General features: G+C 46.0%; 1 protein-coding gene across 2 annotated transcripts; it reads left to right on the forward strand.

Moving 5' to 3' along the window:
• The first annotated feature begins 1,259 nt into the window (after nucleotides 1–1,259).
• LOC118964799 (iron-sulfur cluster assembly 1 homolog, mitochondrial) lies at nucleotides 1,260–6,365 on the forward strand. 2 transcript variants are annotated; one of them, XM_036979168.1, is made up of 5 exons: nucleotides 1,260–1,407; nucleotides 2,822–2,875; nucleotides 3,687–3,792; nucleotides 5,817–5,995; nucleotides 6,051–6,191. In XM_036979168.1, the coding sequence occupies exons 1-4, from the start codon at nucleotides 1,324–1,326 to the stop codon at nucleotides 5,963–5,965; spliced, it is 393 nt and encodes a 130-aa protein (XP_036835063.1). In that variant the 5' UTR covers nucleotides 1,260–1,323; the 3' UTR covers nucleotides 5,966–5,995; nucleotides 6,051–6,191. The 2 variants fall into 2 exon arrangements, with proteins under 2 accessions (XP_036835063.1, XP_036835062.1); XM_036979167.1 differs by having other exon boundaries at nucleotides 5,817–6,365.
• Nucleotides 6,366–13,149: the final 6,784 nt, after the last annotated feature.

Below are 13,149 nucleotides of genomic sequence, written 5' to 3' on the forward strand. Positions count from 1 at the left end.
ACAGGCAGTTAACCCACTGTTCCCAGGCCGTCATTGAAAATAAGAATTTGTTCTTAACTGACTTGCCTGGTTAAATAAAGGTAAAATAAAAAATAAAAAAACCATGTCTCCTTGCTGCCTGCACTCGCGTAACAGGTGGTCAACCTGCCACGCAGTCTCCTGGTGGATTGCAATATAATCGGCCATAATCGGCGCCCAAAAATGACGATTACCGGTTTGTTATGAAAACTTGAAATTATTATTTCGTTTTTAACCTGGATTTTAGAATTGTCCCTGAAACAAATTGGGACTATTGATAATGATTGACAGCTTGTATTAAAATTTCCCTAAATGCCATAACATCCAAAGATGGTAACTAGCTGGAGCCTTCCTGCCCCCTCTTAACACATTGTGTTTGTAGTGCTGTCATTGCAGTGACTATTTGGGCAGAGTCATATACTGAAAATGTGTCTCTGTATCTGGGGTTGCCTGGGGTTGCCTGGGGTTGCCTGGGGTTGCCTGGGGTTGCCTGTACCTAAATGGACCACTAACTCCCATGTGTGTAGATCTGAGAGGATTGGACAGCTGTAGTAATATGGTGAAACATTAAATTCCACTTATATTGCTTATGCGTACCAAATTAATTATCCTTATCACTCTACACTCTCGAACACTGGAAAAGGGATCGGGCTGAGGGTTGATTTGGGGTTCTGCTTACATCGGTGAAGTATTTGGGGTGGTGTGGGGGGGTTGATGGAAAACGGGAAATATGCTTTTGTTAATGCGTTTCATGGCCAGTGCCTTGGATTGGTGAGACTGTTTGCTGTAATGTGAAGGTCTGCCCCCCTGCCCCCCTGCCCTGGGCTAATGCTAATGTTCATTAAAGTGAATTAATGTCCAGATATTTTGGGGGGTTAATATCTTTCTGTCATTAGTTTAGAAAATAAACCCTCACACTGGCTTTCTTTTGGAATGACTCAATTTTAGGTTGAATCTCATTTCTATGTAGCCTCCTCAAATTGTATACTGGCAGCCCCCAGTGCTTGTACAGTTTGTACTCAAGCAGCATTTCTGCTGAGACTATTCACTCGGTGTAGCTACATACATAAAAGGGGGTACTACAATGTTATGGTTTTAAATGACCTTGTGTCTCTGTTGTGTTGCTCATGTTTTTGGAGGTTTCATAACTGTACTTTGTCTATTGGCTGAACTGCCTGTCAACTAATAAAAATCCTCCTATCGTGGCTCTGTATCTGATATCGGCCCCTTTCGCACGCATGCGCAGACAGGTGTTTTCATGTTAGCTAACGGGGCTACATTTAATGTTTCTGTTGACTGCTGAACATGTCTGCCTCAATGGTGGCGAGAGCGACAGTCAGAGCTGTCAGTAAAAGAAAGATATTAGCTACAAGAGCTGCTTTAACTCTGGTAAGTGTGTAGAAGTATTCGACATTGCTATTTTCCTCTCTAAACTGACGGTTTGTGGTATGACCGCTAGCTCCGAAGGTACATTAAAGTGAGCTAGCTAGCTAATGTTACGCCGCTCCGGCTAACGGGGGTCCTAGTTGTTGTTGTCTGTAGTTTTAAAGATGTCGTTGTTCTCTGGTGAATCTCATAACGTGTGGTATGCATGTTTCCTAATGATTTTGACGAACAGTGATTGAGTTGCGTGTGAGAGTTAGCTAAACTAGCTAATATCGTTAACGATTAGGAATACACTAGCTTTAGCTAGTTACAGATATGTTGTGATATAATCAAATATTTTTTGGTATCATTTACTGGTAGACTGGACATTTCTAAAAAATAAATACATCTGATTAAAATTAGTATATTGCATCCGCCATGGAGCCCACTTTCATAATATTACTGTGTCCAATCTGCTTGCCTTTAGTTTATGTAATCGCCGAAAAACCCAGGCCTCATTTTAGTGCATTTTTTCACCCTGCCAGTTTCTGTTGTTTTGAGCACCAACTCGCCTTCCGGAAGTTCTATTCCCAGACCACTGTTCTGATTAACAATGCCATCTTCACTATGCTGGCAATGAGATTAACCTTGAAGATTTACCTCCGGTAATTTCATATTAACATGGTTATGCTACTTAGTGAGCGATATCACTATTCGCCTGGGTACACGTTGTGGTGACCCACGGTGCCAGAGATGGCTTGCGCCTACCTTTCAAAAGTTACACATGTTCTGGTCATTGACCAGGGCCTAAAATTAATAACACTTGCCACCTGCCAAATGTGGGTAGGTTTTTGAATTCGCGGGTAAAACCGCTGCTTGGTCAATCCGGTGTTTGCATTGGCCGTGCAGCATTTACGGTGATACAGTGCCTTGCGAAAGTATTCGGCCCCCTTGAACTTTACGACCTTTTGCCACATTTCAGGCTTCAAACATAAAGATATAAAACTGTATTTTTTTGTGAAGAATCAACAACAAGTGGGACGCAATCATGAAGTGGAACGACATTTATTGGATATTTCAAACTTTTTTAACAAATCAAAAACTGAAAATTGGGCGTGCAAAATTATTCAGCCCCCTTAAGTTAATACTTTGTAGCGCCACCTTTTGCTGCGATTACAGCTGTAAGTCGCTTGGGGTATGTCTCTGGTTAAAGCCAGCGGTGGGGATGCAGGGTGGTATGCTGCTGGTTAAAGCCAGCGGTGGGATGCAGGGTGGTATGCTGCTGGTTAAAGCCAGCGGTGGGATGCAGGGTGGTATGCTGCTGGTTAATGCCAGCGGTGGGATGCAGGGTGGTACGCTGCTGGAAGACTGCCATTGACTGCACTGTCATAACTGTTGTGAATGATCATTAACTCCTTTCCTCTGTTTGTTCTTCCAGACTCCTCCTGCTGTGAATAGGATCCGGACCCTCCTGGAGAACAAGCCAGAATATGTAAGTATCCTTCTAACTTACCCTCCTCTATCCCCCTGAGATAATATGTAACCCTCCTCTATCCCCCTGAGATAATATGTAACCCTCCTCTATCCCCCTGAGATAATATGTAACCCTCCTCTATCCCCCTGAGATAATATGTAACCCTCCTCTATCCCCCTGAGATAATATGTAACCCTCCTCTATCCCCCTGAGATAATATGTAACCCTCCTCTATCCCCCTGAGATAATATGTAACCCTCCTCTATCCCCCTGAGATAATATGTAACCCTCCTCTATCCCCCTGAGATAATATGTAACCCTCCTCTATCCCCCTGAGATAATATGTAACCCTCCTCTATCCCCCTGAGATAATATGTAACCCTCCTCTATCCCCCTGAGATAATATGTAACCCTCCTCTATCCCCCTGAGATAATGTAACCCCCCTCTATCCCCCTGAGATAATATGTAACCCCCCTCTATCCCCCTGAGATAATATGTAACCCTCCTCTATCCCCCTGAGATAATATGTAACCCTCCTCTATCCCCCTGAGATAATATGTAACCCTCCTCTATCCCCCTGAGATAATATGTAACCCTCCTCTATCCCCCCGAGGAGATAATATGTAACCCTCCTCTATCCCCCCGAGGAGATAATGTAACCCTCCTCTATCCCCCTGAGATAATATGTAACCCTCCTCTATCCCCCTGAGATAATATGTAACCCTCCTCTAATCCCCCTGAGATAATATGTAACCCTCCTCTATCCCCCTGAGATTATATGTAACCCTCCTCTCTCCCCCTGAGGAGATAATGGTGTTTGTGTTCCAGATTGGTCTGAAGGTGGGTGTGAGGACACGGGGCTGTAACGGTATGACCTACACTCTGGACTTCACCAAGCAGAAGGATCAGGCTGATGAGGAGGTGCTGCAGGATGGTGAGCAACGTTATCGTCTTCCTTCCTTATCACTGAAATGTTTTCCTCAGAATGATGTATGTAATTGATTGTCTGTCGTTGAATTGTGTAACTTTACCATCAACATCTCCCCGATGTAATGTTGAATTTTTTTTTTCAAAACATGATATGTATTAAGAGATATGTATATGGAGTGATTTCAGTGAGAATAAAACATGTATTCAATATTTTTGCATTTTTAATGCTCAAATTGGATCTTATTTTTTGCCATTTAAAATGGTCCTTCGTCTGGTTGTGGACTGGGTACACTGGTCCTTGGTCTGGTTGCGGACTGGGTACACTGGTCCTTGGTCTGGTTGTGGACTGGGTACACTGGTCCTTGGTCTGGTTGCGGACTGGGTACACTGGTCCTTGGTCTGGTTGCGGACTGGGTACACTGGTCCTTGGTCTGGTTGCGGACTGGGTACACTGGTCCTTGGTCTGGTTGCGGACTGGGTACACTGGTCCTTGGTCTGGTTGCGGACTGGGTACACTGGTCCTTGGTCTGGTTGCGGACTGGGTACACTGGTCCTTGGTCTGGTTGCGGACTGGGTACACTGGTCCTTGGTCTGGTTGCGGACTGGGTACACTGGTCCTTGGTCTGGTTGCGGACTGGGTACACTGGTCCTTGGTCTGGTTGCGGACTGGGTACACTGGTCCTTGGTCTGGTTGCGGACTGGGTACACTGGTCTGGTTGCGGACTGGGTCCTTGGTCTGGTCTGGTTGCGGACTGGGTCCTTGGTCTGGTCTGGTTGCGGACTGGGTCCTTGGTTTGGTTGTGGACTGGTGCAAACATTGTAGAGTATTGTGATACATGGCCAGCAAGGGGCTCTATTCCCTCCAAGAGTGACTTGACGTCAGGCCCAAACTCACTCAACTTCATTGGCTCACACTAGCCATGACGTTTACGATATCAATTTAATTTATTATGCATTTAAAGATCTTTGTGTATAGCTGCTGTACACCAAGTTTCTGAGAAATCCATTTAGCAGTGTCTGAGGAGATGCTGTTTAAAAATGTTGGAAGAATTTACACTATTTTCAAAATGGCTGATCTATCAAGTTTGTAGCGCCACCGTTTGGCCGGGTTGCACCACGTGTAAGTTTGGTCTCTGTTGGTCGTACCATTTCAGGGCTATTGCTCTCCAAAATAACCCTAACAATTAGAATAGGTTTCCAGCCCCTACAAGAGGGGTTCACCAGTCCCTAATGATAAGGAACCACAACAAATTCAAATTAATTATAATTCATTCTTAATACCAAATATTATGGAATTAAAATACAATTTCTGTTTGCTCTGAAATCACTCCATATGTGTTAAGTGATATTGTGTGTTTAATACTGAGTGGTGGGTGGGGTTGGATGGTGTATAATACTGGATGGTTGGTGGGGTTGGATGGTGTATAATACGGAATGGTGGGTGGGGTTGGGTGGTGTATAATACGGAATGGTGGGTGGGGTTGGGTGGTGTATAATACGGAGTGGTGGGTGGGGTTGGGTGGTGTATAATACGGAGTGGTGGGTGGGGTTGGGTGGTGTATAATACTGAGTGGAGGGTGGGGTTGGGTGGTGTATAATACTGAGTGGTGGGTGGGGTTGGGTGGTGTATAATACTGAGTGGAGGGTGGGGTTGGGTGGTGTATAATACTGAGTGGAGGGTGGGGTTGGGTGGTGTATAATACTGAGTGGAGGGTGGGGTTGGGTGGTGTATAATACTGAGTGGAGGGTGGGGTTGGGTGGTGTATAATACTGAGTGGTGGGTTGGGTGGTGTATAATACTGAGTGGTGGGTGGGGTTGGGTGGTGTATAATACAGAGTGGTGGGTGGGGTTGGGTGGTGTATAATACTGAGTGGTGGGGTTGGATGGTGTATAATACTGAGTGGTGGGTGGGGTTGGATGGTGTATAATACGGAATGGTGGGTGGGGTTGGATGGTGTATAATGTTGGGTGGTGTATAATGTTGGGTGGTGTATAATACTGAATGATGGGATTGGGTGGTCCTGCAGGTGTCCGTGTATTTATAGAGAAGAAGGCCCAGCTCACTCTGCTGGGGACAGAGATGGACTTTGTGGAGTCCAAGCTGTCCAGTGAGTTTGTCTTCAACAACCCCAATATCAAGGGCACCTGTGGCTGTGGAGAGAGCTTCAACATCTGACAGGGCTTCCTGCTGTGGAGAGGGCTTCAACATCTGACAGGGCTTCCTGCTGTGGAGAGAGCTTCAACATCTGAGAGGGCTTCAGCATCTGAGAGGGCTTCCTGCTGTGGAGAGGGCTTCAACATCTGAGAGGGCTTCCTGCTGTGGTGGCCTCCCAACACACACACACCGCCCAACCCCGCCTCCTTCCCTCTCTCACACAGCCCATCTCTTCCCTCCCTCCCTCTCTCTCAATTCAATTCAAGGGCTTTATTGGCATGGGAAACATGTGTTAACATTGCCAAATCAAGTGAGGTAGATAATATATAAAGTGAATATGTAAAGTGAAATAAACAATAAAAATTAACAGTAAACATCACACATACAGAAGTTTCAAAACAATAAAGACATTCTCTCTCACAGCCCGTCTCTTCCCCGCCTCCCTCCCTCTCTCACACAGCCCATCTCTTCCCCCCCTCCCTCTCTCTCTCTCAAAGCCCGTCTCTTCCCCGCCTTCCTCTCTCTCCCTCTCACAGCCCGTCTCTTCCCCGCCTCCCTCTCACAGCCCGTCTCTTCCCCGCCTCCCTCTCACAGCCCGTCTCTTCCCCGCCTCCCTCTCACAGCCCGTCTCTTCCCCGCCTCCCTCTCACAGCCCGTCTCTTCCCCGCCTCCCTCTCTCTCTCTCTCTCTCACAGCCCGTCTCTTCCCCGCCTCCCTCTCTCTCTCTCTCCCACAGCCCGTCTCTTCCCCGCCTCCCTCCCTCTCTCTCTCTCCCACAGCCCGTCTCTTCCCCGCCTCCCTCTCACAGCCCATCTCTTCCCCGCCTCCCTCTCTCTCTCTCCCACAGCCCGTCTCTTCCCCGCCTCCCTCTCTCTCTCTCCCACAGCCCATCTCTTCCCAGCCTCCCTCTCTCTCTCTCTCTCCCACAGCCCGTCTCTTCCCCGCCTCCCTCTCACAGCCCATCTCTTCCCCGCCTCCCTCCCTCTCTCTCTCTCCCACAGCCCGTCTCTTCCCCGCCTCCCTCTCACAGCCCATCTCTTCCCCGCCTCCCTCTCTCTCTCTCCCACAGCCCGTCTCTTCCCCGCCTCCCTCTCTCTCTCTCCCACAGCCCATCTCTTCCCAGCCTCCCTCTCTCTCCCTCTCACAGCCCGTCTCTTCCCGGCCTCCCTCCCTCTCTCTCTCTCTCCCACAGCCCATCTCTTCCCCGCCTCCCTCCCTCTCTCTCTCTCCCACAGCCCGTCTCTTCCCCGCCTCCCTCTCACAGCCCGTCTCTTCCCCGCCTCCCTCTCTCTCTCTCCCACAGCCCATCTCTTCCCCGCCTCCCTCCCTCTCTCTCTCTCCCACAGCCCGTCTCTTCCCCGCCTCCCTCTCACAGCCCGTCTCTTCCCCGCCTCCCTCTCTCTCTCTCCCACAGCCCATCTCTTCCCAGCCTCCCTCTCTCTCCCTCTCACAGCCCGTCTCTTCCCGGCCTCCCTCCCTCTCTCTCTCTCTCTCCCACAGCCCGTTTCTTCCCCGCCTCCCTCTCTCTCTCTCACAGCCCGTCTCTTCCCCGCCTCCCTCCCTCTCCCTCTCTCTCTCTCTCACAACCCATCTCTTCCCTAGCCAGAGGCCTGTGAGGTGAATAAAGAAGTGGAGAGCAGGACAGTAAAGCTGTGGGCCTTGAAGCATGGTGCAGTCCTTAGACCTTGTAGCTAAACACTGAGCAATAGACTTCCCCCTGAAGTCCTGTCTGCCCTCTTCTTAGACTAAAGAGCACATAGACACACCAGGGTTCTGACAGGCTATACTGTATCAGTACCCAGAAGACTTGGACAGCTAGGCTGAAAATACAGTAGACAGCAAAGGAAATGTTGGTTAGCCAATGGAACGCAGCACAGGAAATAGTTATCCATCCACATGATGGGGGGGGTGCAACATTTACACAACATTCTGATAGAAATGTGTTTTATAGAACATGTATGATTTGTCTTTCAATCATAGAAGAATATACAGTAGAGTAATGTCTGCTCTATTTGTTACATTTCTGTCTGCAACGCTGAGAACGTTTCACCTTACTGAATACACCCCTGGGGTTGAAGAGTTCCCGACCGACTGTTTTTGAAACTTGATTTTGCAGTTTGTAAATTATTTTAGTTTTACTTGGTTGTTTTTGTGTGTGTGTGTGTGTGTGTGAATAAGAATGTACAAAACCCTGTAAACTGTATAAACGCACAAAACCATATTCCTCACCCACAGGGGGTTCGTTCTGCTCCATGCCAGAACACGTGTTTGAAATGTATGTACAGTGCCTTGCGAAAGTATTCAGCCCCCTTGAACTTTGCGACCTTTTGCCACATTTCAGGCTTCAAACATAAAGATATAAAACTGTATTTTTTTGTGAAGAATCAACAACAAGTGGGACACAACCATGAAGTGGAATGACATTTATTGGATATTTCAAACTTTTTTAACAAATCAAAAACTGAAAAATTGGGCGTGCAAAATTATTCAGCCCCCTTAAGTTAATACTTTGTAGCGCCACCTTTTGCTGCGATTACAGCTGTAAGTCGCTTGGGGTATGTCTCTCAGTTTTGCACATCGAGAGACTGACATTTTTTTCCCATTCCTCCTTGCAAAACAGCTCGAGCTCAGTGAGGTTGGATGGAGAGCATTTGTGGACAGCAGTTTTCAGTTATTTCCACAGATTCTCGATTGGATTCAGGTCTGGACTTTGACTTGGCCATTCCATTGTAGATTTTGCTTTAGGTTTTGGATCATTGTCTTGTTGGAAGACAAATCTCCGTCCCAGTCTCAGGTCTTTTGCAGACTCCATCAGGTTTTCTTCCAGAATGGTCCTGTATTTGGCTCCATCCATCTTCCCATCAATTTTAACCATCTTCCCTGTCCCTGCTGAAGAAAAGCAGGCCCAAACCATGATGCTGCCACCACCATGTTTGACAGTGGGGATGGTGTGTTCAGCTGTGTTGCTTTTACGCCAAACATAACGTTTTGCATTGTTGCCAAAAAGTTCAATTTTGGTTTCATCTGACCAGAGCACCTTCTTCCACATGTTTGGTGTGTCTCCCAGGTGGCTTGTGGCAAACTTTAAACAACACTTTTTATGGATATCTTTAAGAAATGGCTTTCTTCTTGCCACTCTTCCATAAAGGCCAGATTTGTGCAATATACAACTGATTGTTGTCCTATGGACAGAGTCTCCCACCTCAGCTGTAGATCTCTGCAGTTCATCCAGAGTGATCATGGGCCTCTTGGCTGCATCTCTGATCAGTCTTCTCCTTGTATGAGCTGAAAGTTTAGAGGGACGGCCAGGTCTTGGTAGATTTGCAGTGGTCTGATACTCCTTCCATTTCAATATTATCGCTTGCACAGTGCTCCTTGGGATGTTTAAAGCTTGGGAAATCTTTTTGTATCCAAATCCGGCTTTAAACTTCTTCACAACAGTATCTCGGACCTGCCTGGTGTGTTCCTTGTTCTTCATGATGCTCTCTGCGCTTTTAACGGACCTCTGAGACTATCACAGTGCAGGTGCATTTATACGGAGACTTGATTACACACAGGTGGATTGTATTTATCATCATTAGTCATTTAGGTCAACATTGGATCATTCAGAGATCCTCACTGAACTTCTGGAGAGAGTTTGCTGCACTGAAAGTAAAGGGGCTGAATAATTTTGAACGCCCAATTTTTCAGTTTTTGATTTGTTAAAAAAGTTAAAATGTTGTTCCACTTCATGATTGTGTCCCACTTGTTGATTCTTCACAAAAAAATACAGTTTTATATCTTTATGTTTGAAGGCTGAAAGGTCGCAAAGTTCAAGGGGGCCGAATACTTTCGCAAGGCACTGTAACTAGTGCAATACGTCTATGTACAGTTGGTGTGATGTGTCTCAACTAGAATAAATAGGAAATATAAAGTGTTTTGTCTTCTTTTAACCAGGTCAGTTGGCTGACAACACATTCTCATTTACACTAACAGCCTGGGGGAATAGTTACAGGGGAGAGGATAGGGGATGAATGAACCATTTGGAAGCTGGGGATGATTAGGTGACAGGTTGGTAATTTAGTCAGGACACCAGGGTTAACACCCCTACACTTACGATAAACACCATGGGATCTTTAGTGACCATAGAGATTCAAGACACCCGTTTAACGTCCCATCCGAAAAACGGCACCCTACACAGGGCAATGTCCCCAGTCACTGCCATGGGGCACTGGGCTATTCCTGCTCCAATACCTCTTCCAGCCACATCTGGTCTCCCATCCAAGGACCGAACAGGACCAACCCTGCTTAGCTTAAGAAGCAAGCCAGCAGTGGGATGCAGGGTGGTATGCTGCTGGTATTAGGGCTGCTGGAGGGAGAGATGCAGGGTGGTATGCTGGTGGTATTAGGGCTGCTGGAGGGAGAGAGAGATGTAGGGTGGTATGCTGCTGGTATTAGGGCTGCTGGAGGGAGAGATGCAGGGTGGTATGCTGGTGGTATTAGGGCTGCTGGAGGGAGAGAGAGATGTAGGGTGGTATGATGCTGGTATTAGGGCTGCTGTAGGGAGAGATGCAGGGTGGTATGATGCTGGTATTAGGGCTGCTGGAGGGAGAGATGCAGGGTGGTATGATGCTGGTATTAGGGCTGCTGGAGGGAGAGATGCAGGGTGGTATGATGCTGGTATTAGGGCTGCTGGAGGGAGAGATACAGGGTGGTATGATGCTGGTATTAGGGCTGCTGGAGGGAGAGAGAGATGCAGGGTGGTATGATGCTGGTATTAGGGCTGCTGGAGGGTGAGATGCAGGGTGGTATGCTGCTGGTATTAGGGCTGCTGGAGGGTGAGATGCAGGGTGGTATGCTGCTGGTATTAGGGCTGCTGGAGGGTGAGAGAGATGCTGCTGGTATGAGGAATGCTGGGAATGCTGACATATCTACCACTCCAGAAACCTGTAGACATATCTACCACTACAGTAACCTATATACATATCTACCACTCCATTAACCTGTAGACATATCTACCACTCCAGTAACCTGTAGACATATCTACCACTCCAGAAACCTATAGACATATCTACCACTCCAGTAACCTGTAGAAATATCTACCACTACAGTAACCTGTAGACATATCTACCACTCCATTAACCTGTAGACATATCTACCACTCCAGTAACCTGTAGACATATCTACCACTCCAGAAACCTATAGACATATCTACCACTCCAGAAACCTATAGACATATCTACCACTCCAGTAACCTGTAGACATATCTACCACTCCAGAAACCTATAGACATATCTACCACTCCAGTAACCTGTAGACATATCTACCACTCCAGTAACCTGTAGACATATCTACCACTCCAGAAACCTATAGACATATCTACCACTCCAGTAACCTATAGACATATCTACCACTCCAGTAACCTGTAGACATATCTACCACTCCAGTAACCTGTAGAAATATCTACCACTACAGTAACCTGTCGACATATCTACCACTCCAGAAACCTATAGACATATCTACCACTCCAGAAACCTGTAGACATATCTACCACTCCAGAAACCTATAGACATATCTACCACTCCAGTAACCTGTAGACATATCTACCACTCCAGAAACCTATAGACATATCTACCACTCCAGAAACCTATAGACATATCTACCACTCCAGTAACCTGTAGACATATCTACCACTCCGGAAACCTATAGACATATCTACCACTCCAGTAACCTGTAGACATATCTACCACTCCAGTAACCTGTAGAAATATCTACCACTACAGTAACCTGTCGACATATCTACCACTACCACTCCAGAAACCTGTAGACATATCTACCCCTCCAGTAACCTGTAGACATATCTACCACTCCAGAAACCTGTAGACATATCTACCCCTCCAGTAACCTGTAGAAATATCTGCCACTACAGTAACCTATAGACATATCTACCACTCCAGAAACCTATAGACATATCTACCACTCCAGTAACCTGTAGACATATCTACCACTCCAGAAACCTGTAGACATATCTACCACTCCGGTAACCTGTAGACATATCTACCACTCCAGTAACCTATAGACATATCTACCACTCCAGTAACCTGTAGACATATCTATCACTCCAGTAACCTGTAGACATATCTACCACTACAGTAACCTGTAGACATATTTACCACTCCAGTAATCTATAGACATATCTACCCCTCCAGTAACCTATAGACATATCTACCCCTCCAGTAACCTGTAGACATATCTACCACTCCAGTAACCTATAGACATATCTACCACTTCCACTCCAGTAACCTGTAGACATATCTACCACTCCAGTAACCTGTAGACATATCTACCACTTCCACTCCAGTAACCTGTAGACATATCTACCCCTCCAGTAACCTATAGACATATCTATCACTCCAGTAACCTGTAGATATATCTACCACTACAGTAACTGACCGTACATATAACTACTGACCATGGAACTGGCCATGTATATACTGTAACTACTGTCACTGTATATAGTAGGTACTAACTAACCCTGTATATAGTATGGTATTAACTGACCCTGTATATAGTATGGTATTAACTGACCCTGTATATAGTATGGTATTAACTGACCCTGTATATAGTATGGTATTAACTAACCCTGTATATAGTATGGTATTAACTGACCCTGTATATAGTATGGTATTAACTGACCCTGTATGTAGTATGGTATTAACCTGACCCTGTATATAGTATGGTATTAACTGACCCTGTATATAGCATGGTATTAACTGACCCTGTATAAAGTATGGTATTAACTGACCCTGTATATAGTATGGTATTAACTGACCCTGTATATAGTATGGTATTATCTGACCCTGTATATAGTATGGTATTAACTGACCCTGTATATAGTATGGTATTAACTTACCCAGTATATAGTATGGTATTAACTGACCCAGTATATAGTATGGTATTAACTGACCCTGTATATAGTATGGTATTAACTGACCCTGTATATAGTATGGTATTAACTGACCCTGTATATAGTATGGCACTGAACTGACCCTGTATATAGTATGGTATTAACTGACCCTGTTTATAGTATGGTACTATCTGACCCTGTATATAGTATGGTATTAACTGACCCTGTATATAGTATGGTATTAACTGACCCTGTATATAGTATGGCACTGAACTGACCCTGTATATAGTATGGTATCTACCCCCTCCCCTCTCCCCTA

This window comes from Oncorhynchus mykiss, chromosome 6 (genome assembly GCF_013265735.2).
Source record: "Oncorhynchus mykiss isolate Arlee chromosome 6, USDA_OmykA_1.1, whole genome shotgun sequence".
In the NCBI taxonomy this organism is placed as follows: Eukaryota; Metazoa; Chordata; class Actinopteri; order Salmoniformes; family Salmonidae; genus Oncorhynchus; species Oncorhynchus mykiss.